General features: G+C 49.9%; 2 protein-coding genes across 5 annotated transcripts in view; both read left to right on the forward strand.

Moving 5' to 3' along the window:
• Positions 1 to 6,939, forward strand: part of Garre1 (granule associated Rac and RHOG effector 1) — an 81,236-nt gene extending 74,297 nt beyond the window's left edge. For 3 of the 4 annotated variants that reach the window (XM_076577783.1, XM_076577784.1, XM_006984997.4), the window contains exons 12-15: positions 1,713 to 1,878; positions 3,041 to 3,178; positions 3,845 to 3,923; positions 4,422 to 6,939. In XM_076577783.1, coding sequence (XP_076433898.1) covers positions 1,713 to 1,878; positions 3,041 to 3,178; positions 3,845 to 3,923; positions 4,422 to 4,742 — 704 coding nt within the window. In that variant the 3' untranslated portion in view covers positions 4,743 to 6,939. Of the gene's footprint in view, positions 1 to 1,712; positions 1,879 to 2,312; positions 2,466 to 3,040; positions 3,179 to 3,844; positions 3,924 to 4,421 lie in introns of all 4 variants that reach the window. The other variant, XM_076577780.1, reaches the window with a different exon arrangement.
• A 6,564-nt stretch (positions 6,940 to 13,503) lies between these two features.
• Positions 13,504 to 24,092, forward strand: part of Gpi (glucose-6-phosphate isomerase) — a 29,045-nt gene continuing 18,456 nt past the window's right edge. The window contains exons 1-6 of the mRNA XM_006984995.4: positions 13,504 to 13,758; positions 14,574 to 14,664; positions 14,912 to 14,980; positions 16,492 to 16,611; positions 23,537 to 23,620; positions 23,702 to 23,848. Coding sequence (XP_006985057.1) covers positions 13,637 to 13,758; positions 14,574 to 14,664; positions 14,912 to 14,980; positions 16,492 to 16,611; positions 23,537 to 23,620; positions 23,702 to 23,848 — 633 coding nt within the window. The 5' untranslated portion in view covers positions 13,504 to 13,636. The remainder of the gene's footprint in view (positions 13,759 to 14,573; positions 14,665 to 14,911; positions 14,981 to 16,491; positions 16,612 to 23,536; positions 23,621 to 23,701; positions 23,849 to 24,092) is intronic.

Genomic DNA, 24,092 nt, shown 5'->3' on the forward strand with positions numbered 1-24,092 from the left:
CTATCTTTCGGGTTGTTGTTTTTGTTTTTTCCTCCTGTTCTGGAGAGGCAGCCCAGGTCCTCGTGCATGTTAGGCAGACCCTCTCTACCCTTGGACCACATCCCTGGCCCCACCTAGTACCTTCTTCTTGGCACGTCTCCAAATGCCTCTGTTCTGGTTTGGGTTTGGGTTGGTTTGCTGCCCTGCACATCACTGTTCAGCCCTGTGCAGTGTTCACCTGTATCTTAATGCATTCTGAAATTTGTCACACTGAACAGACAAGTCTGCTGCCCAGTACTCAAGAAAATAATCCACTATGTGGCTTTGTTAAATTCCATGATGTAGTTGGTCAAAAATCATGGGATTCTCTTAAGTTGTTAAATACTGCAAATTCACAGTAGTAAGACATTGGAAATTTTAAGTCACTTCATAGAGATGGCTCAGCTGTTAATGAGCATCTTTTGCTCTTCCAGAAGACCTGAGTTTAGTTTCCAGAATTCATGTCTGGCAGTTCTACACCTCTGTAACTCTAGCTCCTGAGGATACATTGCCATTGGCTAGCTTCCAGACACCCACAAGGGCGCGCGCGCACTAAAACATTTTCCAGTTTTTATGTGTATGAATGGTTTGCCTATATATATGGATGTGCACCGTGTGCATGCCTGGTGCCTGAGGAAGTCAGAAGAGGGCTTCAGGTCCCTGGAGCTAGAGTTATAGATGGCTATGAGCCACCTACATGGGGGGGCCTGGAAGCGAATCCAGGTCCTCTACAAAAGCAACAGATGTTCTTAACCATGAGCTATGGCTCCAGTCTCATACTCACACAAACTTTTGAAAAGTAAATTTTAGATTTATTTTTTGTTTTGTTTTAAGAAGGGTCTCAATATGTAGCCTTGGCTGGTTTGAAACTCACTCTGTAGACCAGGCTGGCCTTGAACTCACAAAGATCCACCTACTTCTGCCTTCTGATTGCTGGGATTAAAGGCGTGCGCCACCATGGCCGGTGTAGATTTTTTATGTATATGAATGTACACATGAGCATCTGGGAATTATGGATGGTTGTGAGCCATCATGTGGGTGTTGGGAATTGAACCAAGGCCTTCTGCAAGAGCAACAAGTACTCTTACTTGCTCAGCCATCTTTCCAGCCCCTGAAATTTTTTAATGAATTCCTATTTGTGTTAAAAAAAATTTAGCTTTGGAGCAGGACTTAGTGGCGCACACCTTTAATCCCAATACCCAGGAGGCAGAGGCAGGTGGATCTCTCTGTGAGTTCAAGGCCAGCCTGGTCTACAGAGCAAGTGCCAGGAGAGCCAGAACTGTTACACAGAGAAACCGTGCCTTGAAAAACCAAAAAACAAAAAAACAAAAACCAGTTAGCTTTGGGAGACTGAGTCAGGGGTTCACTGGGAGTGCCAGCCTAGTCTGTGCTTTGTGGGCACAGAGCAAGATCTTTTCTCAAGAAGCAAAACCAAAAGAAGCTGTGGACAGTTCAGAGCTTCGTCCTTTGTCCTCTCTTCACATCCAGTCTCGCTTAGCCCCTGCTGACAGCCCCCCACTCGCCAACCCCAGCCTCAGACCTGTGTGCTCTAAGCTCCATCTTGTGCAGGGAGTAGCCATAGCCTGCAGCCAGCTTTACTGTATGTTCTGTGTGTACAACAGCTCGTCCTCGGAGGGGAAGAAAGGAAGAGGTCAGTTTGGCCTTAAACCCCGATTTTTTCTGTCTCTACACAGTGGGCTCAGACCCCGAGTTTGCACGCTACGTGGCCGGAGTGAGCCAGGCAATGCAGCAGAAGCGGCAAGCCCAGCATGGCCGCCGGCCGGGCAATCCCCGGGGCAACTGGCCGCCCATGGATGATGCCCATCGGACCTGGCCTTTGCCAGAGTTCTTCACAGAAGGGTGAGTTCTGCCTACAGGAAGGAAGCCAACTTTGGATCTGGATGCCCCAGACAGCCTCAGTTAAAGGGGAGGCCCACTGGCTTTTCGTTCATGTTCACCAGGTAGTGAAAGTGTGAAATGGCTAAATCTTCATGGGGTCAGGTCCTAATATAGGATGCCAGGGGTATGATGTATCCACATAGATACACCTCTGCTGTGAATGAGTACCTGAAGATAGCCTTTTGTAAATGCAGTACACATATATGAGGTTTTAAAATATTTTTAAATTAAATTATTTTATCTCTTAAAAAATTGTAAAGACTGTGGGGGGGCTAAAAGAAAAAATTAAAAATATATAAATACTAACTAGTAAAGCAAGAGAAAACAAACAATCCTTTTCCTTGTAGAGTAGGGATCTTATTTAACAGTGTTTCATGTGGTCTTTCTGGTGAAAGGAGCCTGGGTATGAAACCCAAGAACTTGCGGAATGCTGTTGTTACAGCCCACAGAAGGCAAAGTAGGCCTGGGGTAGGAGGCTCTGCGGTAGAGTGCTTACCTAGCATGTGCAAGGCCCTGCGCTCGGTCCCCAGCCCAGCAAAAACCAAGGTGTATGTATGCTCCAGTTCTAGTGCATTGGAAGGTATTGGGGGTGGGACACGGTGCTACACACCTGTAATCCTAGCGTGTGGGAGGTGGATACAACTGTCGTGAATTCAAGGTAGCATGGGCTACAGAGCAAGTTGTAGGCCAGCCTGAGTTACTTAGAGAAGCCTTACTTCAGAGGGAAAAAAATAACCCAGTTGGAGAGATGGCTCAGTGACTCAGAACCTACATGGTGCCTCACGACCATTTGTGACTTCAGTTCAGGGGAGTCGACCCTCCTCTTCTGGCTTCTGAGGGCACTGCACACAGGTGGTGCACATACACTTCCTTTAAGAGAGAAGATGAATTTGTGTCTCATGGTACTCCTTGGTTAATAAGTCTGGGTGGTGAAAGAGCATCCTCACTTGACTCTTCTCTAAACCAACTGCAGACCACCCACAGGCTTCTGAGGAATAAAGTCAAGACACTTGAAGAGAAGGAAGAAATGTCAGGTTTTGCAGGGAGTGAAGCAGAGTCTGGTTGGTCTAGGAGTTGTGGCCAGGCTGTGGGAGGTCCATGACCAGTTTCTCTCCACTCCCAGGGACAGCCTGCACAGCGGCTGGTCAGGTGCTCAGGGAGACTCCGCCAGCTCCAGTGATGAGACCTCTTCAGCCAATGGGGACAGCCTCTTCTCCATGTTTTCAGGGCCTGACCTTGTGGCTGCTGTCAAACAGAGAAGGTAAGGAGATTGCTGAGCCAAGGACTGGAGAGTGGGACAGCCAGAACATTGTTCCTGCCAGCTTGCCCTGTGACGGGGGGACAGGGCCTTGGAGGCACCTCCATGATGGATCTTCCATGAGGAAGGTGCTGGCCTGGGGTTGCAAGGTCTGTGCGGGGCTGGTGGGACACTGGCAGTGTTCTGTGAGAGAAGGAGGTCACCCTGTGGGGTCTGTACCTGTCTAGAGGAACTCTGGCACAGATAGGCTGTATCTTGCCCCTTTAACTCAGCAATGTCAAACTAGCATGCTTTTATTTTTCTAGAATATGTAAACAATGTATATTGGTCATACTCATCACAAAGTATTTTTTTTTTAAGTCCCAAACATACCCAGTGCATGTTAAAGATTTTCAGTAACTATTGAGTAAATTCATGAGAAGCCAAAGTGGGATACCTCAGAGAGCTGTGAAAACAGCCAGTGCTGTCTCCATGCTGGCTGCTACTCCTGCCCACTTCCTGTAAGGGCTTTATAGGCATGCTGGCTCCTCCCATGTCACACTGACCTTGGTGGACCCAAGGCCTCCTCACCTCGACTGGGGACCTAGAGACCAAGAGCAAGCACTTTGTCTGTCTGTGTCCCAACAATGAAGCCAAGTGGTCATTGCTCTGAGCTCTTGATTCTTTCAGGAAACACAGCAGTGGAGAGCAGGAGACCAGCACACTGCCCTCACCACCTCTTCTTACCACAGTGGAGGATGTGAACCAGGTACCGTAAGCTGGCTCATGCTGAAGACCTTGAGCCTCAAAGTCATAAGGGGTCTCCTCTTGGTGGTGAATTATTTTCTCATAAATGGCGAGATACGATCACCTCAGCTGGTACAGTCTTTTGTAGAGGAAGCTCTGCTGTTTGTCTCATGTGAGAGCCACATGCCACGCCCCCTGTTCAGATCAGTTAAATATAAGTAAGGGCTGTGGGTGCATGAGTGGTGGGAGGCCCTGTAAATACATACCCCGGCACTGTGGAAGTTGTACACATATCTAAGTGTTTCTGTGCAGAAACATGAATCCACTTCCACAGTTGGGCTACGAGACTGTTGTGTGGGTTGTACAGGCATTGAGTGCTGATGTCGCTGTAAGAACTTCCCTTGCACCAGGCTGTGGGGGGCTGGTGCTCTCACCCTGTCCTCTAGATAGAAAGAAGGGTGGGGTGGACACAATGACAACTCACCACAAATGGCACTAAGAACTCTCTTCTGTTCCCCAGGATAACAAAACCAAAACATGGCCACCCAAAGCACCGTGGCAGCACCCTTCCCCGCTGCCCAGCACGCTGCCCAGCACGCTGCCCAGCCCTGCTGCACCTCTCTATGGAGTCTCCAGTCCCGGCAGCCAGTGGAACGATACCATGCAGATGCTGCAGTCCCCTGTGTGGGCTGCAACCAGTGACTGCAATGCCACCTCCTTCACCTATGTGCAGACGCCACCCCAGCCCCCACCTCCACCAGCACACAAGGTGGCACCCAAGGGCTTCAAGGCCTTCCCTGGGAAGGCTGAGCGCAGGCCAGCCTATCTGCCCCAATACTGACCACAGCTAGCTTGTTGCCCATCAAAGCTGTTGGGGCAACTGTCCCCAGGGCTGAGTAGCTGATACCAGCCCCCAGAGGACCAGTGTACCCCTGTCCCAGGGACGGAAATGTTCCTTGGGTCAGAGGTGATTGGCAGCTCCAAGTCTTTAAAGCCTGATTTCTCAAACTTTGAAGGTAGCAGACCCCTGGGAGACAGCTGAAGATGGAGATTTCTGACATTCGGGGATGCTGGCAATCTGCATGCTTAATGAGCACCTCAGGTAATCCCGGTGCAGGTGGCCAGAGGCCACACTTGGAAAACACAGTGCGAAGGTTGTCAGTCCTGCATGTGGGAGAGGCATGAGGCCTGCAGGCTGAGAACAAAGCTGACCATTCTTTGAAACTCTCTTCTTGAACACTGAGTGGGACCCACACCCATCACTGGTTTTATAGATACTTCTCACGTAGGTTTTCAGTTACAAATGGCTCCTGCCTAAACACAGTGGCTATCTTAAGACCCAGGTACACCGGCTGGAGGCTAGCTCAGCGCTGGCTTCATTTAAGCTTATACAAGACACTGGTGGTGAGAAGCGGCCACCTGGCCTCCCCTGGGTTGGTAGGTCCTCTGCTCAGACGCGCCCAGGGGTGTGGGCTCACGTAATTACAAGAGCAGGACGGGGAGCTGCTCTCGGGCATGCTCCTGGCCACGCCGTGGAGCCAGTCGGCCCGCGCCGAGAGCAGGGTAACGCTGCATCTGCTGCCCTCAGCTCCTTCACCATGACCAAGGCAGCACCCACACTCCTGAAGGAAGGAGCTGTGGCGAGGGTTGCACCAAGACCCCACACTCAGAGCCACAGGGACATCTGCGAGCTGCTCAAAAGACAAAGGGTTATGATGCAGACAGGAATTCAGAGTCTCTGTTTAGTCAGCAACAACAAAAACCCACCTCACTTTTAGTTAACATGTGCCATTAAACAGATTTGGGGATATTTTCCAGCCAGAATGGATCCAGAAGAATTGAATGGTGCTTCAATTGAGAAATAAATAATAATAAATATATCTATATAGAGTAGACATTTCCCACTATATATTAATTGAGGTTGCAGAAAGTTCTTTATATAAAACTTATTTAAAATTTTCATATTTCATCTTTGAAAATGTCTAATTGAGAAAAATCCATGATATTTTCTGGTATGAAAGTTTGACAGTATTAATTTTTTTTATATTTTCTTAAATCATTAAACCATTTTAATATATGTTAACTACTAATAAATGGTTTATTCTTTCTAACTCCATGTAAGCTTTTCCAACAAAGATTGTAATAACACATTTATGTTCTCATTTTTCTACAGATAAATTTATATTTAAAAATACCAAAAAGAATCTATGTACACACACACCATACACACGCACACACAGTTCACACACGAGAATACTGTTGAGGACCTGTCGGGTGTCTGAGCCCAGCCACCTGTGTTTCAGTACTGTGTCTCCAAGCTGCTGGAGGCCCTGGCTGTTGTCATTTGTGCTGTGGGGGGTGCCACTTCTGCCTGTACTGACGATCTTCACCTCACCATGTTTACAGAGAACTACTTTGTACATAGAGTTTCCCAGGCACGTACTGGACACCAGCCCCGTGCGGCTGCTGTCTGTCAGCTGTCACAGCGTGCACACTGATCTGTTCAGAGTTCCTCGTGGCTGTTTTACGTGTAAAGACTTTGTATTTCCTTCAGTAATGTGTCCACAGTGCCCTGTGTTTCGAGTTCTAGTCCCCTGCAGTACTCATTTTCATAGTGCCTCCCTGAAGACCTCACCCTGGGCCAAGGTCGCTCCTTGGTGCCCCAGCACAGGTGACACTCACTGTCATCTCTGGTCTGTTTTCCTCTGTGAAGGAAGACATTCTGTCTCCATGGCTGTGAGACCGTGTGAAGCAGTTTGTGTCGTCTCCACACAGGTGCTGTTGCCAGCACCGCCTTGCCCTGAACACTGGTAATCCCAGGTGCTGCGCTTGGCAGAGGCGTCTCGCCAAAGCGCATGTATGTGCGCGTGCGTGTGTCCTCAGCACGGCCAACGCATGGCCGCCTTGCTCGGCATCAGCAGGACATCATGTGAATAGTTGTGACCTTCCAAACTGGAACTCGACATTTTGTATCTTACTTTTAAAGCTCCTATAAGTAAAATAACTATTGGCTTTATTAAAATATACATTTAATAATACTCTGTATCTTATTTAAAATGAACTGCAGCGGACACATGTCAGAAGCAATAGCTCACTTGGCAGAGCTGTGCAGGAACCGGTTCCAGGTCAGCTTGTCCTGAGTCTCAGACCTGTCAAGGGACGGGATCGGACAGACAGGGAGCAGGTCAGCCAGTTGCAGCCCCTAAGGTCATTGGCCTCTCTAAGGTCAACTGGCTGAAGCCTCTGCCAGGGCAGGTGACGACTAGAAGAATGTGGACTCTTTCTGGAGTTGGTCATAGCACCCTCCTCAAGCAGGATGCTGTGACCTATCCCAACAGCCTGTCTAAGGAGCAAACCCAGGAATGATGGGTTTTCTGCTCTGTGCCTCTCAGTAAACACATCTGTAATCCTCGCTTTTTAGAGACAGATACAAGAGGCTCAGTGCAAGGCCGGCCTGGGATACATAAGACCCTGTCTGAGACAAAAACAACATAGAGGTAATTGGGTTGTACTTCAATGGTGGAACACAGCTTAGCGAGCCCAAGGCCCTGAGTTGAGTCCCCAGTGCCAGTAAGTAAACAGCCAGCAGGAAAGACAGACGACTTACTGTGCTCCTGTTTGGCTTCTGTGCCCAGTACTGTTAGCTACTTCCGTTTATATCAGTGGTTAAGAAAGAAAGGAGCATGGTAGCCCTACCATGTCCTGGGTGGGCTGGGACGGAAGCAGAGATGTTGTTCCCTGACCTCCTGGAGGACTTGGGTGGCCTCAGCCAGTATGAGGAATGGAGGAGCACACCAGCAGTTGAGATCCTTAGGAGGCTTGGGAGCTTCCTTTCCCTCCGTGGGAATTCCTGCATCTTAATCAGCCATGGGTTTAGCCTGCTCTGCTGTGTAGGCCACTCCTGCCATCTACCTGATCTGGAACAAAGGAGAAGTAACCTGGTGGTTCAGCTCCATGACTGTCAAGAGGCCATGGAGATGGGCAGCATGATCGGAGCCCAGGGAACAAGCCTGTCTGACTTGAGTCCTGGATTTGACCTTACAGCTGGACTTAAAATTCAATCACAGCTCCAGGGGGAGTGTGTGTGCTCTTGTGCTGGTTACCAGGTTGGGAATGTAGGCCTCGGTGACAGGAAGGACTGTCTCAGGTGTGTCAAGCTCATTTCCCAAGGGGTCAGGCCCTTGCTAGAAGGCCACATTGCATGCAGATTTGTGCAGTTCTTATTTCTGTCCTACAGGGGAGACAACACAATTTTTCTCATCCTTGGTAAGAGTACCAACAACCAATCTAGAAACTTCATGAAGTAAATCATCACATCCTCTTAAGAGTATCCTCAGGTGCCCTTTATGTCACAGCCATTAGGCCCTCTTCCCGGACAGCATCAGGCTTCCCGAGGCACCCATCCCTCCTCACTTGCCCTCGCTATCTTACCCTGTGGCTCTAATGAAGTGGTTCTCAGACTGTGGGTCGTGACCCCCTTGTGGAGCCAATGACCTTTTCACAAGGGTCACCTAAGACCATGGGAAAACAATATTTACATTACAGTTCATAGCAGTAACAGAACTACAGTTATAAAGTAGCAAAGAAAATAGGGCTGGAGAGATGGCTCAGTGGTTAAGAGCACTGACTGCTCTTCCAGACGTCCTGAGTTCAATTCTCAGCACCCACATGGCAGCTAACAACTGTCTGTAACTCCAAGATCTGACACCCTCACACCGACATACATACAGGCAAAACACTAGTGTATATAAAAGAATAATAAATAAATTTTAAAAAAAGAAAAAAATAATTGTAGGGTGTGGGGGGTCATGATAACACGAAGATCTGTATTGGGGGTTGCAGCATCCGGAAGGTGGAGAACCACTGGTCTGAGGGCTGCCTAAGTCTCAGTCTTTGCTTACCTTGACAGCGTGCAGGATGCTGCCCAGGAGTTTGGGTTTCCATCTGCTCTCCAGTAGAAGGCCCCAGGAGAGCTAAGACTGATCCTATCAGGACCACAATTCCAGGCCCTTGTCAGGCAAGGTGTGGCAGACGCAAGGTGTTGCTGGGCCAGGATTTGCTAATTCTAATGTAGAGTGAAAAATCACACCTGACATACGGCTCTCAAGAATTGTTCACCAGAATTCTATCAGAACTGGAAGAGGAATTATCATTGGGAGCGCCCCGTCGGAATTATGTACCCTGTTTTATGTTTGTTTTTAATGAGTGGGGCTCACACTGTAGCCCAGGCTAGACTAGATACCCACTATGTAGCCCAGGCTGGCATCGAACTTGTCTGCCTCAGCCTCACTGAGACCACAGGCGTTAGCCCGCCACGCCCTCTTGCCTCACGCATTATTCCTGGAGAGCGCGTGTGCACATCCTCCTCACCCGGGGCGTGCGCACGCAGTGTATTTCAACCATCCCAGACGTGCAAATGCAGGCGTTTTCTAAGTCTCTCACCACGCAGCTGCGACCCTGGGCCCGCACATGCGCACATGCGCTCGCCCTGCCCCCTCCCTGGACGTGCAAGCCTACACGCAGCTAGCCTAGGTACTGCGTGTGCTCGCGACCTCCAAGCGCACGGCCTCGCGCCCGCCCGGCCCGCGGAATGTGCGTGCGCGTGCCCGGAGCTCCGCCCAGCCCAGGGAGGCGCGCTCCCCAGCCTTCGCGGCCCGGTGACTCAGCATCTCTGGCGGCTCGGCAGCTCGGAACCGCTCGCTGGTCCGTAGTGGTGCGCTCCCGGCTTCCCGGCTCCCGGCTTCCCGCCTCCCGCCGGCGTGTTCCACTCAGCCCCTACTCCACTGTTAACCCTGGTCGGACAGACTCTTACCAAGGCATCATGATCTGGCCAGATGCCCTTGCCTTAGTTTCCCCATCTTTAGGACGCGGCTCTTTGCTTCCCACCAAAGGCTGGGAAGTGCCAGCTTCACAAAATTCAAGGGCTTTTCCCAGGGCTGCGTTGTAGAGAATTTCGACCCTCCCTGGACTTACTAAACCTGTCTCTACCGTCAAATCCTCTTATGATCCGGTCATCTTGCTGAAGGCACTTGAGACTGGTTTGAGCAGGCTCTCATGCATTTTCTGGGCCAGGTTTTCTACAGATTGTGCTTAATCCCTGTTGTGTGGGCATGATCCCAAGAACATTCTCTGGCCCAGAGTCCTGTCGCTCCTGACTGAAGTCTTGACTCTGGTTTGCAGTGCTTGGCATAAAATACCCTGGCAGTTACGATGGGAATAGAAAACTGGATTTACCTTACACACACACACACACACACACACACACACACACACACACACACACACACACACACACTACCCTGGCAGTTACGATGGGAATAGAAAACTGGATTTACCTTACACTTACACACGCGCGCACACACACACACACTATGTTTAATTTTTGAGACAGGTCCTTATGTAGCCCTAGCTGTCCTGAATTTGCAATATAGACCAGGCTGTCCTTGAACTCTTAGAGTGCTGGGATTAAAGGCTGCGCCACCATGTGCGGTTCCTATCAGATCTTTTTTTAAAAGATTTAAGTGTGGTGAGGAGCAAGTAGGTGAAGCACCCCTAAAATCTTTGGAGAGATTTGTGCTTGTTACCCACGTGTAATAGTTCACACCTACAACTCCAGCGTTCTGAAAGCTCAGGCTGCATCTTTTTCCTTTTTCTTTTCTTTATTTTTTTTTGGGGGGGGTGTGGGGTTTCAAGACAGGGTGTAACTCTGGCTGTCCTGAACTCACTTGGTAGACCAGGCTAGCCTCGAACTCACTACATCTTAAAAAAAAAAAAAGTTGTAAACGACAACTCAAAACCACATAAAGACCAAGGAGAGCCTATCTCTAGGGGTCATTCTCTTGTTTCTCTTAAAACTGACAATCAATCAGAGCAGATGGCTCAGCGGGGAAGCCGCCTGGTCCTGAGCACATTCGCCTCCGATTATTCCTTGGAACAGGAAGAGAAAGGAAGGAAAGCCTCAGCAGCTGTCATCAAAAGTGCCTCCTACAGGGCTGGAGAGATGGCTCAGCGGTTAAGAGCACTGGCTGCTCTTCCAGAGGTCCTGAGTACAATACCCAGCAACCACATGGTGGTTCACAACCATCTATAATGAGATCTGGTGCCCTGTCTGGCCTGCAGTCAGTCATACATGCTGTATACATAATAAATAAATAAATCTAAAAAAATTTTTTTAAAAAAGTGCCTCCTACAAAAGGGGAGCCTTTGGACACCACTGGCCAGAGTCCGAGGACCCCGGGTGTTCTTTTTTTTTCTTTTTTTTTTTTTCTTTTGGTTTTTCAAGACAGGGTTTCTCTGTGTAGCTTTGTGCCTTTCCTGGAACTCACTTGGTAGTCCAGGCTGGCCTCGAACTCACAAAGATCCGCCTGCCTCTACCTCCCGAGTGCTGGGATTAAAGGCGTGCACCACCGCCTCCCGGCTGAGACTGGTGTTCTTGTTAGCTGAGGTTCAGGGTGGGAGTGATTGCTATTGCAATGGTGTGTGCACTGGTGTGTGCACATGGAGGCTAGAGGACAACGTTGAGTACTGTTCCTTAGGTCTGCTGCCCACCATTTTATTTTTAATTACACTTGTTTATTCGAACGGGTGTGCCACAGTGTGCCTGTGGCCAAAGGACAGGGAGTTAGTTCTTTTCTATTATGTGAGTTCCAGGGATCAAACTCAGGTTATCAGCCTTGGCCTTGGCTGATGAGCTATCTTGCCAGCTTACCGCCCCCCCCCTTTTTTTTTCTTCAGGTTAGGCTCATGCTATGTAGCTCTGGCAGTCCTGGAACTCAGTATGTAGTATGCATATATATAGTAGTAGTAGTTATGGCTGGCCTCAAACTCAGATCTGCCTGCCTCTGCCTCCAGAGTGCTGAATTAAAGGTGTGCCACCACTGCCCAGCTTAGTAATATATTTTATTCATTTTCTTTTTTTTAAAAAAAAGATGTATTTCTTTATTATGTAGTGTTCTGCCTGCATGTATGCCTGTACTCCAGAAGAGGATGCCAGTTCTCATTACAGATGGTTGTGAGCCACCATGTGGTTGTTGGGAATTGAACTCATGACCTTTGGAAGAGGTCTGAGCCATCTCTCCAGCCCCCATTTTATTAATTTTCAGCTTCTTTTTTGAGGCAGGGTCTATCGGTGAGACCTGGGGATTACCACTGAGGCTGGCTGGCCATTGGACCTTAGGATCCTCCTGTCCTTGTATCCCTGGCACTGAGACTGCAAGAGGCCACCATGTGCAGCTTTTTACACAGGTTCTGGTGAGTAAATATGTCCTCATCTCTGAGGCAAGTGCTTTCCTAAACTCTCTCCTCAGTTCCTGTTTTTTGTCTTTTAGACATGCTGACTTCAAACATGTTGCTGATACTGGCTTTGAACTCTTGATCTTTCTGCCTCTCCTCCCCCAGTGTTGGGATTGTACTGCCACCCCAGTGCTAAGATCCCCCCGACACTTGCACCTCCCCCCTTCTCCCTCATTAGGAGTCTCCCTTGTTCTTAGTCAGAATTGGAGGTGAGAACTCCATTTTCTCCAGGAAGTTGGATCCCAAACTGGGTATCTTTGACCTTTCTCGCCAGGAAATTGTGGATTCTTCATTCATTCAGTCATCCATGTCCATCTCCTCCTCCCTTGACCAAAGCCGCCTGCTTCGGGACCTGGTTTATTTCACTGACCTGTATCACTCTGATGAAGTCCCAGCTCTGTTTAGTCTGTCAGTGGCTTCTCCTCTCTAAACAACAGTCAATCCTCAATGCTTTGCAAGCCCCTGAGTGAACCCCCTTTCTCTGATGTCACCCTCTAAGGTTTCCCCTCTCCGGCCACATGCGCCTTCTGTTTGTGGGACACCTGTGGGTCTCTCAGATTTTGCAATTTCTATTCCCTTTGACGGAACTTTCCTTCCAGGTAGCCAACTGGCTCATTTCTTCTCCTTCATGCTTTTACTCAAATATAATAAAGAGCAAGTTTTTTCTTAATCATCTATTTAAAATTACAGTGTTTATTTCCAATATGCCTTTAAATATATGTGTATAATTTTATTATTAACTACGTGTGCGGGGTGGGTATGTGCAGGAGAATGCAAATGCCTTTGGAATTCAAAGGCACCTGCAGCAGGAGTTACCGGCAGTTGTAAGCCACCCTGTGTGCACGCTGGGAACTCAGTTCAGGTCCTCTGCAAGAGATGTACTAATATGTGCTCTTAACCACTGACCCATCTCTGCTGCTCAATCCAGTTTGCCTCTTTTCACGAGCACTCACTGCCAGCTATGAAATTCCATAAATTCTATTTACTTATTTGGTTTATGTACCCATAATCCTTGCAGTAATACCTCTAACCAAGAGTTAGAGGTAGAATCCTCTATAGAGTTTTATTCCATAGTGTTTTGCTGAATTAAATAAATGAAGGAAGGAAGCAAGTGGACCGGGCATGGGAAGCTCCGCCTCTGCCCTTCAAGTCACTTCCGGGCAGAAGTCAAGCAAGGGACATAGCAAATGGCCACACTAGTATTACAGAGAGGGCCAGCAGAGGCCCACAGATCTGCAGCCACTGGCAAGGTCGCGTAGCGGGCGCGGACGACAGGGGCGGGGCGGGGCCGAAGCGGCCGGAGGCGGGGCCGGGAGGGGCGGGGCCGGACGCCTGCGCCATAAAGACCGCTGCGCGCACGGACGCGGAGCTTGCTGCGCGCTGCTGCTGCTGCTTCTTCCTCTTCCGCGCACGTCCAGCTCCGTGTAACTCTCCGGTCCCGCCATGGCCGCGCTCACCCGGAACCCGACGTTCCAGAAGCTGCAGGAATGGCACCGTGCGAACCGCGCCGATCTCAATCTGCGGAACCTTTTTGAGAAGGATCCGGAGCGCTTCAACCACTTCAGGTGGGCGCGCAGGGTCGGGGCCAAGGAGCTCCGGGAACCTCTAGCCGCCCCCCGGGGGCCCAGGCCGGGGCCGCATTTTGTCCTTGACTCCTCCTTGGAGTGGGACTTGGGACCCGCGTGCTCACTAGAGGGCCAGGGCTGCTTAGTCATGAGGAGGAGTGCCCCTCACCCCCACGAGGACCCCTCTGCCCCTTCGCCCCCGCCTTCCAGTCTCAGCCATTCAAGAAGTGATTTCTAACCACCCGTGAGGAGGAGGAGGAGGAGCCCTTGCTGACGCGACAGACAGGAGAGAGCTGTCCCCTCCCACCTGTTTCTCGTGGGCTTGGGTGGGGAAGGGTGGGTAGGCTGAGATTTACTGGGAGCCACGGGGTAAAAATAGAGCCGTGGAGGCACGATGCAGAGGCCAGGGAGACCCGTGGAAGACTGCTAAATGGAAGGAGGAGGGAGGAAATCGTGCATGTGATGCATCCGGGCATTCCTTGTCACTGATGCTGGAAGGCTAGGGACATGAGAGGACCACCTGTGGCTCCTCACTGGAAGTCCTTGTACTTCTGCATTGTCTTCCCTAGTAAGTTTGAGACAAGGACATGGGGGAAGCTCGGAGGTGGAGTGGTTCTGCAGTGCAGCTGCACCCTTCTCCGGCTAAACCATGCTCCTGGCTCAGGATCGGTCTGCATCCTTTTTGTGCCACGGCTTTTCCCACTATTCTGCTCGCAGGTCAGACTATGTGGCCATGCAACAGGCACTGCCGCTGGGGTTGTGGCACAGAGAGGGTGGGTTTGGGTGTGGCCAGCAGCTTCTGCATCTTCCTGCAGCTTGAACCTCAACACCAACCATGGGAATATTCTGGTGGATTACTCCAAGAACCTTGTGAACAAGGAGGTGATGGAGATGCTGGTGGACCTGGTAATGTTCTGATTGGGGAACTGTGCTCAGGCTTGGATGTGGGGGCGTGGGGGGGAGGTGTTTTGGGTTCCAGGTTCAGATTTGGAGTGGTATCCCAGGGATCTCCAGGGCCTGCTATTTGAGCAGACTCTTGGAAGGCAATGGGAAAGGAAAACAGGCTTCGACCATCTGTCAGCCTCACTGGGGGTTTGGACTTGGGGTGGTCGGTGGGGATGGGACCCTAGGCCTTAGTGTCTTCTCCTCCTAGGCTAAGTCCAGGGGCGTGGAGGCTGCGCGGGACAAAATGTTCAGTGGCGAGAAGATCAACTACACGGAGGTGAGCAGTTGTAGTGGTCACCAGGTTCAGCATAACCACCCCGGCCGGGCCTCTTCCTTCCCTCCTGCTCACCAGACTGTTATCACCACCCCGTGTCTTCTCCCTCACTCTTGAGCAATGCTTTTACCTCCTGAAGGTATAAAGGCTTTTCTTCTGTGGGGGTGGCTGCAGAGCTTTGGGGTGTGTCTTCTCCGAGACTGGCAGCTTGGCCTTGGCAAGCAAATTGGAGCAGTTCCTAGTGTCTGTCCAGGGAGGGCCAGCTCAAGCCTGAAGGGAGAGATCTTTGTCTTGGAGAATTTCAACTTTGGTACTCTGATGGGTCCTTGCTGCAAGTTGTTCTAGGGACAAGAAGAATCATGTCACCAAAGCCCTTAGTCTCTTCGGCAGTGGGAGTGAAGAAGTGGGGGTAAACACGTGCTGGGGAGTCCTGTCCCCGCGCGTGTGGAAGCCTGCAGGCCTAATAAACACTCCGCACTTCTCTGTGTCCCCCCCCCCCCTTACATTATGAGTGTGTAGGTATGTGCACATGAGTACAGGTGCCTACAGGTGTCAGATTCTCCTGGAAAAGGAGTTGGAAGCGTTGTGAGCCGCCACTGTGTGCTGCGAACTCAGGCCCCGTGGGAGAGGAGCGTGTGCTCCTGACTGCTGAGCCACCTCTCCAGCCCCGGGTCCTTTGACTTGTGAGGAGTCCGAGGCTTGGCGCTCACAGGTGCAGTTAGAAGCAGCTGGGCTTGTGTGGGGGAGCCGCGGTCGAGGGCTTCCTGCAGGGGTGCATTTGCTTAAGGGACGTGGGGAGTCATGGGGTTGGTAGGGTAGGTGGGCTGCCATCGGGCTCTCCCGCTCGCCAGGAGCCTCTCCCTGGATTGCCATCGCTTTCCTAGCCATCTGCTCCGTCCAGGGTCGCCATTGTCCTTAGCTGGATGGGCATTTCGCTCTTGTGACCAGCTGAGCTGCTTTGGCTCTTGTCGCCAACTCCAGTGACGTTTTAGTTTGTGGCAGTTGTGGCCGTAAGGCTGTTTGGCTGCGTGCGTTACTTCACATCCTGAGGCCTCTGCATAGTTTCAGAAGGTGCAACAAACAAGAAGTCCTCTCCTCGGGAGGGCTGAGGAGGCTGTTAGGCTTTCCAGTCACTGATCCACCGAAGGGCTTTATTGCTTCATCCCTGACCGCTGTTGTGGCCACTAGGCCTTTGGTCACTCTGTTCTCTCTTTTGAGTCAGCCTTTTCGTGCCCTGGGGTCCTTCAGGCATGAAAAGCCTTTTAGGCATGTTCAGGTCCCGCTATATCTGCTTCTGACTGTCCACAGCATATAAGCAGGCACAGGATGCCCTGTCCTTAGACTCACTCCCAAAGCATGAAGTGGGTTCTCTGTACAAGACTGTGGTGGGAATGGGTGCCTGGGGACCTGCTTGTCTGGTGCAGAGGCCTGAGCCACACTGTTCCTTTCCTAGATGGGACCATTCTAACTCTAGAGTGTGTGGTACTTCCTCATTCTCCGACCTTCATCTCTAGGATCGGGCTGTGCTGCATGTGGCCCTCCGGAACCGGTCCAACACACCCATTGTGGTGGATGGCAAAGACGTGATGCCAGAGGTCAACAGGGTTCTGGAGAAGATGAAGTCTTTCTGCCAGGTAAGCTGATGCTAGCCTGGATGAGCCTTCGGCTGTGTGTGTGTGTGTGAGTGTGTGTGTGTGTGTGTGTGTGTGTGTGTGTGTGTGTGTGTGTTTTCAGGAATCGGGCCCACTGCTCTCCCTAGAGGCAGGACTTAGGCCCTGCTGCAGCCTCAGGTAGGGGTGACCTGTGTGATTGCTGACCCTGGCATCTCTGCTGAGACCTGAATTTCCCTCAGCTCTTTTTAGAGTGAGCAAACCTCTCCATCTTTCAAGGTCTGGGATTGCCGATGTGCGCCACTGCAGCCTGTTATGTGGTGTTAGGGCAGCAGGGATGCGGAGTGTCAACTTCAGGCTTACGTAATAGCCAACTGAACTGCAACCCATGTCCCTCCCTACAGCTGATTTCTGCTAGAAAAATGTGAAACATACCTCTGGGTCAGTTTCATGCATATGACTGTACCACACACAGACCTTTTGTTCGGTTTTTTTTCCTTTCCCTTCCCTTCCCTCATTCCTTCCCTCTTTTTCTTTTCTTTCTTTTCAAAGCAGGATCTAACTAACAGTTCCTGGCTGGCCTGGAACTGGCCTGTGTAGACCATACTGATCTAGGACTCACAGAGATCTATGTGCCTCTCTCTGCCTTCCTAGTTCTGGGACTAAAGACGTCACAAGGGCAGTGTTGATGCACATGCCTTTAATCCCAGCACTCAGGAGGCAGAGGCAGGTGGAGCTCTGTGAGTTCAAGGCCAGCCTGGTCCACAGAGCGGGTTTCATGACAGCCAGGGCTGCACAGAGAAGCCCTGTCTCAAATCAAAAAAGGGGGCTGGAGAGAGGTTAAGAACACTGGCTCTTCTTCCCAGCAACCACATGGTGGCTCACAACCATCTGTAATGAGATCTAGCTCTCTCTTCTGGCATCCAGGGATAAATGCAAACAGAACACTGTGTACATAATAAATAAATCTAAAAAAAAAAAAAAAAAAAAGACATGTCACAGCATACCCAGATAACCTCCTCTGCTATCAAGTGTATGTGGGGGTTGGGGAGGCAGTGTGGGTTGCCACAGAGACCAGCTGAATTTACTTCACAATCCATCGTGGCCTCATTGTGTCTCCCCAGGGTGTCTCTGCACAGGATGGTAGATGTTACCAAGTCTGGGGTACAAGGGTAATCCTGTGGGTGTGTGCGGGTGTGTGCGGGTGTGTATCTGTATGGGTTGGGCATGCTCAGAGCGTGATCATCTGGTCAGCTGTGATCGGTCTGGGTTTGTGACCGGAAGCAGCAGCTCACAACAGCTCCCGCGGGTGGCTGCTGGTCAAAGGCTGCTTGCCTTGGCCAAGAGCCATTTTCAGACTTGAAAATGACCCTGGCATTCATCTTAAAGGCCTGGCAGCCACCTGGATGCAGGCCTTCCTGGGGTGAGGAAGGCTAGGGATCCTTGATGGGACTCTGGATTTCCGAATGCCCCTGAGGTTTTGTGTGTGAAAGGGCATCCTTCACCCTCTGCTGTGTGGCAGAGTGGGACCCCAGTGCTCTGATCACGCTGTGTGTGCTCAGGCATGCTGGGTGGACAGTGTGGTGTGTACAGACTCACACTCCCTTACAGCTGGCTGTTGGACTGGCTGACTCAGGCTGACTAGGTATTTTTAGTTCAAGATATGCAGCTTGGTTCTGGTGGATCAGGCTTGTAATCCCAGCACTTAGAAGGCTGAAGTTGGAGGATTACCAGGCCCTGGCCAGCCTGGGCTACATGAGGAGACCCTTTCTCAAAACAAAAAGCCCAGGGAACAAACTCACACTGCTAACCAATGGCAGTCCCGGTGAGGAATTCCACTTCCTGTGGCTGGTCCTCTCAAAAGGAAACAGTAGGGTCAGGCACAGTGGTTCATGCCGATGATCGCAGCAGTGAGTGAGGAAGCTAAGGCTGGAGAACCACAAGGTCAGTGCTAGCCTGGGCTGGCTCGTGAGCCCCTCAAATGATCAACACAACAGAAAGCTGGTGCACCGATGTCTGTCTGTCGGTCTGTCTTTGTGATGCTGGGAGTTGAATTCAGAGTCGGGCATGTGACAGGCAAGCACTGGAGAAGAGAGATGCTAACTGTTTGAAGCAATGCATAGACTAGTCAGCCTTAACTGATTGTTATGTAGATCCATGTATCAAATATCACAGTGTACCTCCTAATAGGTGTCATCTACCAATTGAAAATTTACAATAAAGCCAGACGGTGGTGGCGAATGCCTTTAATCCCAGTACTTAGGAGGCAGAAGCAGGCGGATCTCTGTGAGTATGCCTGGTCTACAGAGTGAGTTCCAGGATAGCCAGGGGTGTTACACAGAGAAACCCTGTCTCGAAACACCAAAAAAAAAAAAAAAAAAACAAGAAAAAAAAAAGAAAAATTACAATAAACAAAAATTGAAAAGAAAAGCTGCCGTCGTTTGTCCGATGGTTGGTAGCTGTGGCTGTCCTGCCCTGCTGTATGGTTGATTATAAACTAGGAAGTTACCGAACGGTGTCTTAGGTGTGGTGGCACACCCCTGTCTTCCCAGCACCATGGGAACTGATGCAGGAGGATGATGAATCTGAGGCCAGCCTGGGGTACAGTGGAGACACTATTTCTAAGCACAAAACAACAATCCAACAACAAAAAGAATATATTAAAAGTCTGTCTTTCTCTGATAATTTGTGTTGGGGGCGGAGTTCTTTGTTTTAGTACCTTAGTCTGTGAGATTGAAGTAAGAAGCTGAGCAGCTAAAGGTCTCTTAAGTGTCTTTTAGCTGCCTCACTTAGCTCCATTCAGGTAGATACAGTTTCAGACATTAGTTCTTAGTAAGTCTTAAGAGACTGCTTCAAGAAGCTTATTGTGGGGGGTTGGGGTGTCATTCCGTTAGACAAGAGCTGTGTGCACAGATTTCTTCAAGGTGAGTTCTATATGATGTGTATAATATATATAATAATTGTTGTTCTTACATGTATGTGTTTGTACTCGGGCATACACGGGCCACAGTACATGTGGAGGTCAGAGTACAGCTCGTGGGAATCAGGTCTCTCACGCATCACGTGGTTCCTAGGGAAGGAACTCGGGGTCAGGCTTGGTGGCAAGCTCTCCCAGCCACAGAGCTGCTTCACTGGGCCAAGACCAAGTGTTTGTGTGTATCTGCTTTAGTCTCTCAAGTTTAACAAAGGATCTTTGCTTGTAGAAAGGGTCTCATATAGCCCATCCCTGATATGTGGCTGAGGATGACATTGAACTTCTGATCTCCCTGCCTTTGGAGTTCTGGAATTACAGGTGTGAGCTACCTGGTTTATGCAGGACCTAGTGCGTGCTAGACAAGCCTTCTCTCAACTGAGCTATATCCCCAGCCCAACAAAGGGCTCTTTTGTTTGTTTGTTTGTTTAATTTTTTTAAGAATTTTTTTTAAAGATTTATTTATTATGTATACAATGTTCTGCCTGCATGTATGTCCTGCAGGCCAGAAGAGGGCACCAGATCTCATTACAGATGGTTGTGAGCCACCATGTGGTTGCTGGGAATTGAACTCGGGTCCTCTGGAAGAACAGCCAGTGCTCTTCACCTCTGAGCCATCTCTCCAGCCCCTTGTTTGTTTAATTTTTGAGACAGGATTTCCTTACATAGCCCTAGCTATCCTGGAACTCAGAGAGAGCTGCCTGCCTCTGCCTTCCAGGTACTGGAATTAAAGGTGTGCACCACCTCGCCTGGAAATAAAGGGGTTTTAAAAATAGATTTATTTTATTTTTATTGTATGTATATTTGTGTGTCTCTGTATGTGAGTGCAGGTGTGGGTGCCCACAGAGTCCTGAACAAGGGTGTCATACTCTAGAGCTACGGGCCATTGTGGCTCACACATGGGTGCTGGGAACTGAACTTGGGTTCTCTGCAAGAGCAGTGCATGCTTTTTCTTTTTTTCTTTCCTTTTCTTTTCTTGTTTTTCAAGAAAGGTTTTCTCCACATAGCCCAGGCTGGCCTCGAACTCATAGAGTTCCGCATGTCTGCCTCGCAAGTGCTGGGATCAAAGGCATGCACCACCAAGCCTGGCCTACAAAAATTCTTTTCCCTACAATTCCCAGCAATATTTTCCTGCCCTTTCTTTAAACCCACACCGGCAGCTGCCTCTGGGCTGTCTAATCCGTTTTAGGATCACTCACTCTTAAAGCTTTCTGTCAAAGCATTAGGTTTGTTTGTTTAGGGACAGAGTCATCTTGGACTCATGATAGTCTAGCCTCCCAAGTGCTGGGAGAACGGGCATAAGCTATCACCACATCCAGTTTGTTTAGGTTTCAAATATTTTATTGTATTTTATGTGTTATGGGTATTTTGCCTGTGTGTACTTCAGTGTAGTGTGCGTCTGTATGCATACAGTGCCCAGAGGCTAGAAGAGGGTGTTGGATCCCCTGGGACTGGAATTACAGACAGTTGTGAACTACCTTGTGGGTGCTGAGAATTGAACCCGGGTCCTCTGGAAGAGCAGCTAGTGCTCTCAACTGCCGAGCCACCTCTGCAGCCCCTTGTTCAAGTTTTTAGTAGAATCACATCCTGTGACTTGTGTCAGTTCAGTGGTAGATCATTGTTCAGGAATCACACCGGAACCTGGCTCACAGAAAATAGACATGGTTATCTCACATGGTGTCTCTGGATCAAAACCTGGGGGGGGGGCAGGGGGCAGTCTGAGTTGCATTGTTTTGGTTTGGGAACTGTAGATGTAACCAACGGTCTTATTAAATAAGAAACACAGAACCAATGTAAAAGAGAAAGTCAAGAGATCAGAGCTCAGAGCTAAAATCTCATCCTTCCTCCTGCGGTGGTCCTAGCTTCCCGAAAGAGAGCTATTTCCTGTGTGTCTCTCTTTTCATAGTATTTTGTTCTGCCTTCTCACTGGTTGTAAACCCAAACACGTGACTGCCTCGTCACTGTCTGTATGTACATCCCCCCAGGTCTTAAAGGCGTATGTCTCCAGTGCTGGCTGTATCCCTGAACACACAGAGATCTATGGGGTTAAAGGCGTGTGCCACCACCGCCACACTCTGTCTATGGCTCTAATAGCTCTGACCCCCGGGCAACTTTATTTATTAACATACAATTAAAATCACATTTCAGTACAATTAGAATACCACCACAGGGGGCTCTGTTGAAGTTGTAGTCAGAGGGTAGGCCGATGCTGCACTTCTCTGAAGGTGTCAGTTCTGGAAGATTCTCTCTGAATGGCAAGTTGGTACTGCCTATGGAAGGAATTCTCAATTCCTTTTCCTATGGGCTTAGTCGCAGGACTGAGTGTCCAGAAGACATGGTAGGTGGACTCTTTAAAGAGAGAAATCAGAGAAAACACTGAAGAGATGCTTCCATTGTTAAGAGCACTGGCTGCTCTTCCAGAGGATCCGCATTGATTCCCAGCACCCACATGGCAGCTCACAGTCCTCTGTAATTCCAGTCCTGGGGGGTCTGATGCCCTCTTCTGGCCTCCACAGGTACAGTATGCGTGTGATACGTCGGTCTGGGGAGGGTCAGAGAGCAAAAGCTTTAGGTTGTTGGGACCAAGCGTCCCGTTCACACAGTATCATTTCTACAGTGTCCTGCGGAGGTCACAGGCCAGCACTGTTAAGCAGAGGTGGGAATTCGACTGGGATATGCACCGGAGGCAAGAGTCACTTGGAAGCAGCCAGATATGGTAGCATAGGTTATGATGCTAGCAGTCAGGAGGCTGAAGCAGAGGGATTCCCAGTACAAGGTCGTCCTGGGCCAGATACAATATATGTACTATACTGTACAGTATGTATGCTATACTGTGTACTATATACATAGTAAGATTCCATCTGACAACCATGTGGGTGGGAATTTGGCTCAGTGGTGGAGCTCTTGCAGGGCCTAGGAGTTGACGCAGAATTATTTTATCACTGTGTAGAGGCTGGCTGCTTGTCCCTGGTCAAGACCTGTCACAGGAGTTGGTCTCTGGCTAAGAGTCCACCCCGTTTTAAAAATTGTGACAGCCTCGCTGTAAGTCCCACTTTGTCAGTGAGGACATACAGGCCATTTGGTGTGGAATGTGTTCATACAGAGAATGATAGACAATAGACGTGCTTTTGACTTTTGAATACGTAAGTTCATTATGTATATAGTAAGCAAAAGTTAAAAATAGCAGATAACAAATCGTCAAATTGGTTATTACAACATCCCAAGGAACAACTGGAGTCACCTGAGCAAACAAAGTAACATCATCAAAGTGGATGCTTACAACATCCAGCAGAAATTACAGGGAAGCCCCGCAGAAGCAGTGTGTCAGAGGAGCTCAGTGAGACACGTCAGATCAGAACATCTCTCGCTTTCTGTAGGCATTTTTCTGTGTGTGTGTGTGTGTGTGTGTGTGTGTGTGTGTGTGTGTGTGTGAGTGCCTGTGTGTATTTAAGTCCACTGTGTGTGTGCCTGGTGCCCATGGAGGTCAGAAGAGGGCATCAGATCCCCTGGAACCGGAGCTACAGGTGGCTGTGAGTTAACCATGTAGGTGCTGGGAACTGGACCTGGGTCCTCTGCAAGAACAGCCATCCTCCCAACCACTGAGAGATCTCTCCAGCCCTGTGCAGATATTTATACCATGAGATAAACAAGTAGTTCTCGTCTCCTTTCTCCCTGTCACAGAGTTAGGAAGCCAGCCTGCCTCAGAACGGGGTTTTGGAGGCCACTTGAATAAACATTTGGAAGTCAGGGACAAGAAAGCACTGTTGGCTCCCAGAGTCTGTTTAAACAGCATGCGACAGTGGACCAGGGCAGCGTGTGGCACAGAACAGGCAGGGATCTGGCACTGTGGCCTCCAGAGGCTCCTGAGAGGGACTAGTAGTTGTCATTGAGGCAAGAATGACCCAGAAGGGGTGACGTTTTTGAGCTGTGGCCTCTCCATGTACGTTGGGTTAATTGTGTGATCTGGTTCTGTGCCAGCGGGTCCGGAGTGGCGACTGGAAGGGGTACACCGGGAAATCCATCACGGACATCATCAACATCGGCATTGGAGGCTCCGACCTGGTAAGGAGAGCCCAGCTCACCTCGGGAGAGGGTGAGGGGGGGAGTGGTCACTCCTCAGAACCGTGTCCTCTCCTCCTGCAGGGACCCCTCATGGTGACCGAAGCTCTCAAGCCGTACTCTGCGGGAGGTCCCCGCGTCTGGTTTGTTTCTAACATTGATGGAACTCACATTGCCAAAACACTGGCCAACCTGACCCCTGAGTCTTCCCTGTTTATAATCGCCTCCAAGGTATGGCGCTGGGGGTGGGGAGGACGGGTGGATTGCCCTGGGCAGTCGAGTCTGAGTGAATGGTGCTTTGTGGATCAAGTTAACACAGCTGCCCTCAGGTGGCTCCCATGTCTGACAGCAAAGGAGGTGGTTCAGTCTGGACCCTCGTCCTAGGCTGTGCCCACTTACTACTTCATGTGATCTGTGTCGTCCCGTTCCCCCCCCACCCCCACCCCCGTGTGTGTGTGTGTGTGTGTGTGTGTGT

Source organism: Peromyscus maniculatus, chromosome 1 (assembly GCF_049852395.1).
Source record: "Peromyscus maniculatus bairdii isolate BWxNUB_F1_BW_parent chromosome 1, HU_Pman_BW_mat_3.1, whole genome shotgun sequence".
Lineage (NCBI taxonomy): Eukaryota > Metazoa > Chordata > Mammalia > Rodentia > Cricetidae > Peromyscus > Peromyscus maniculatus.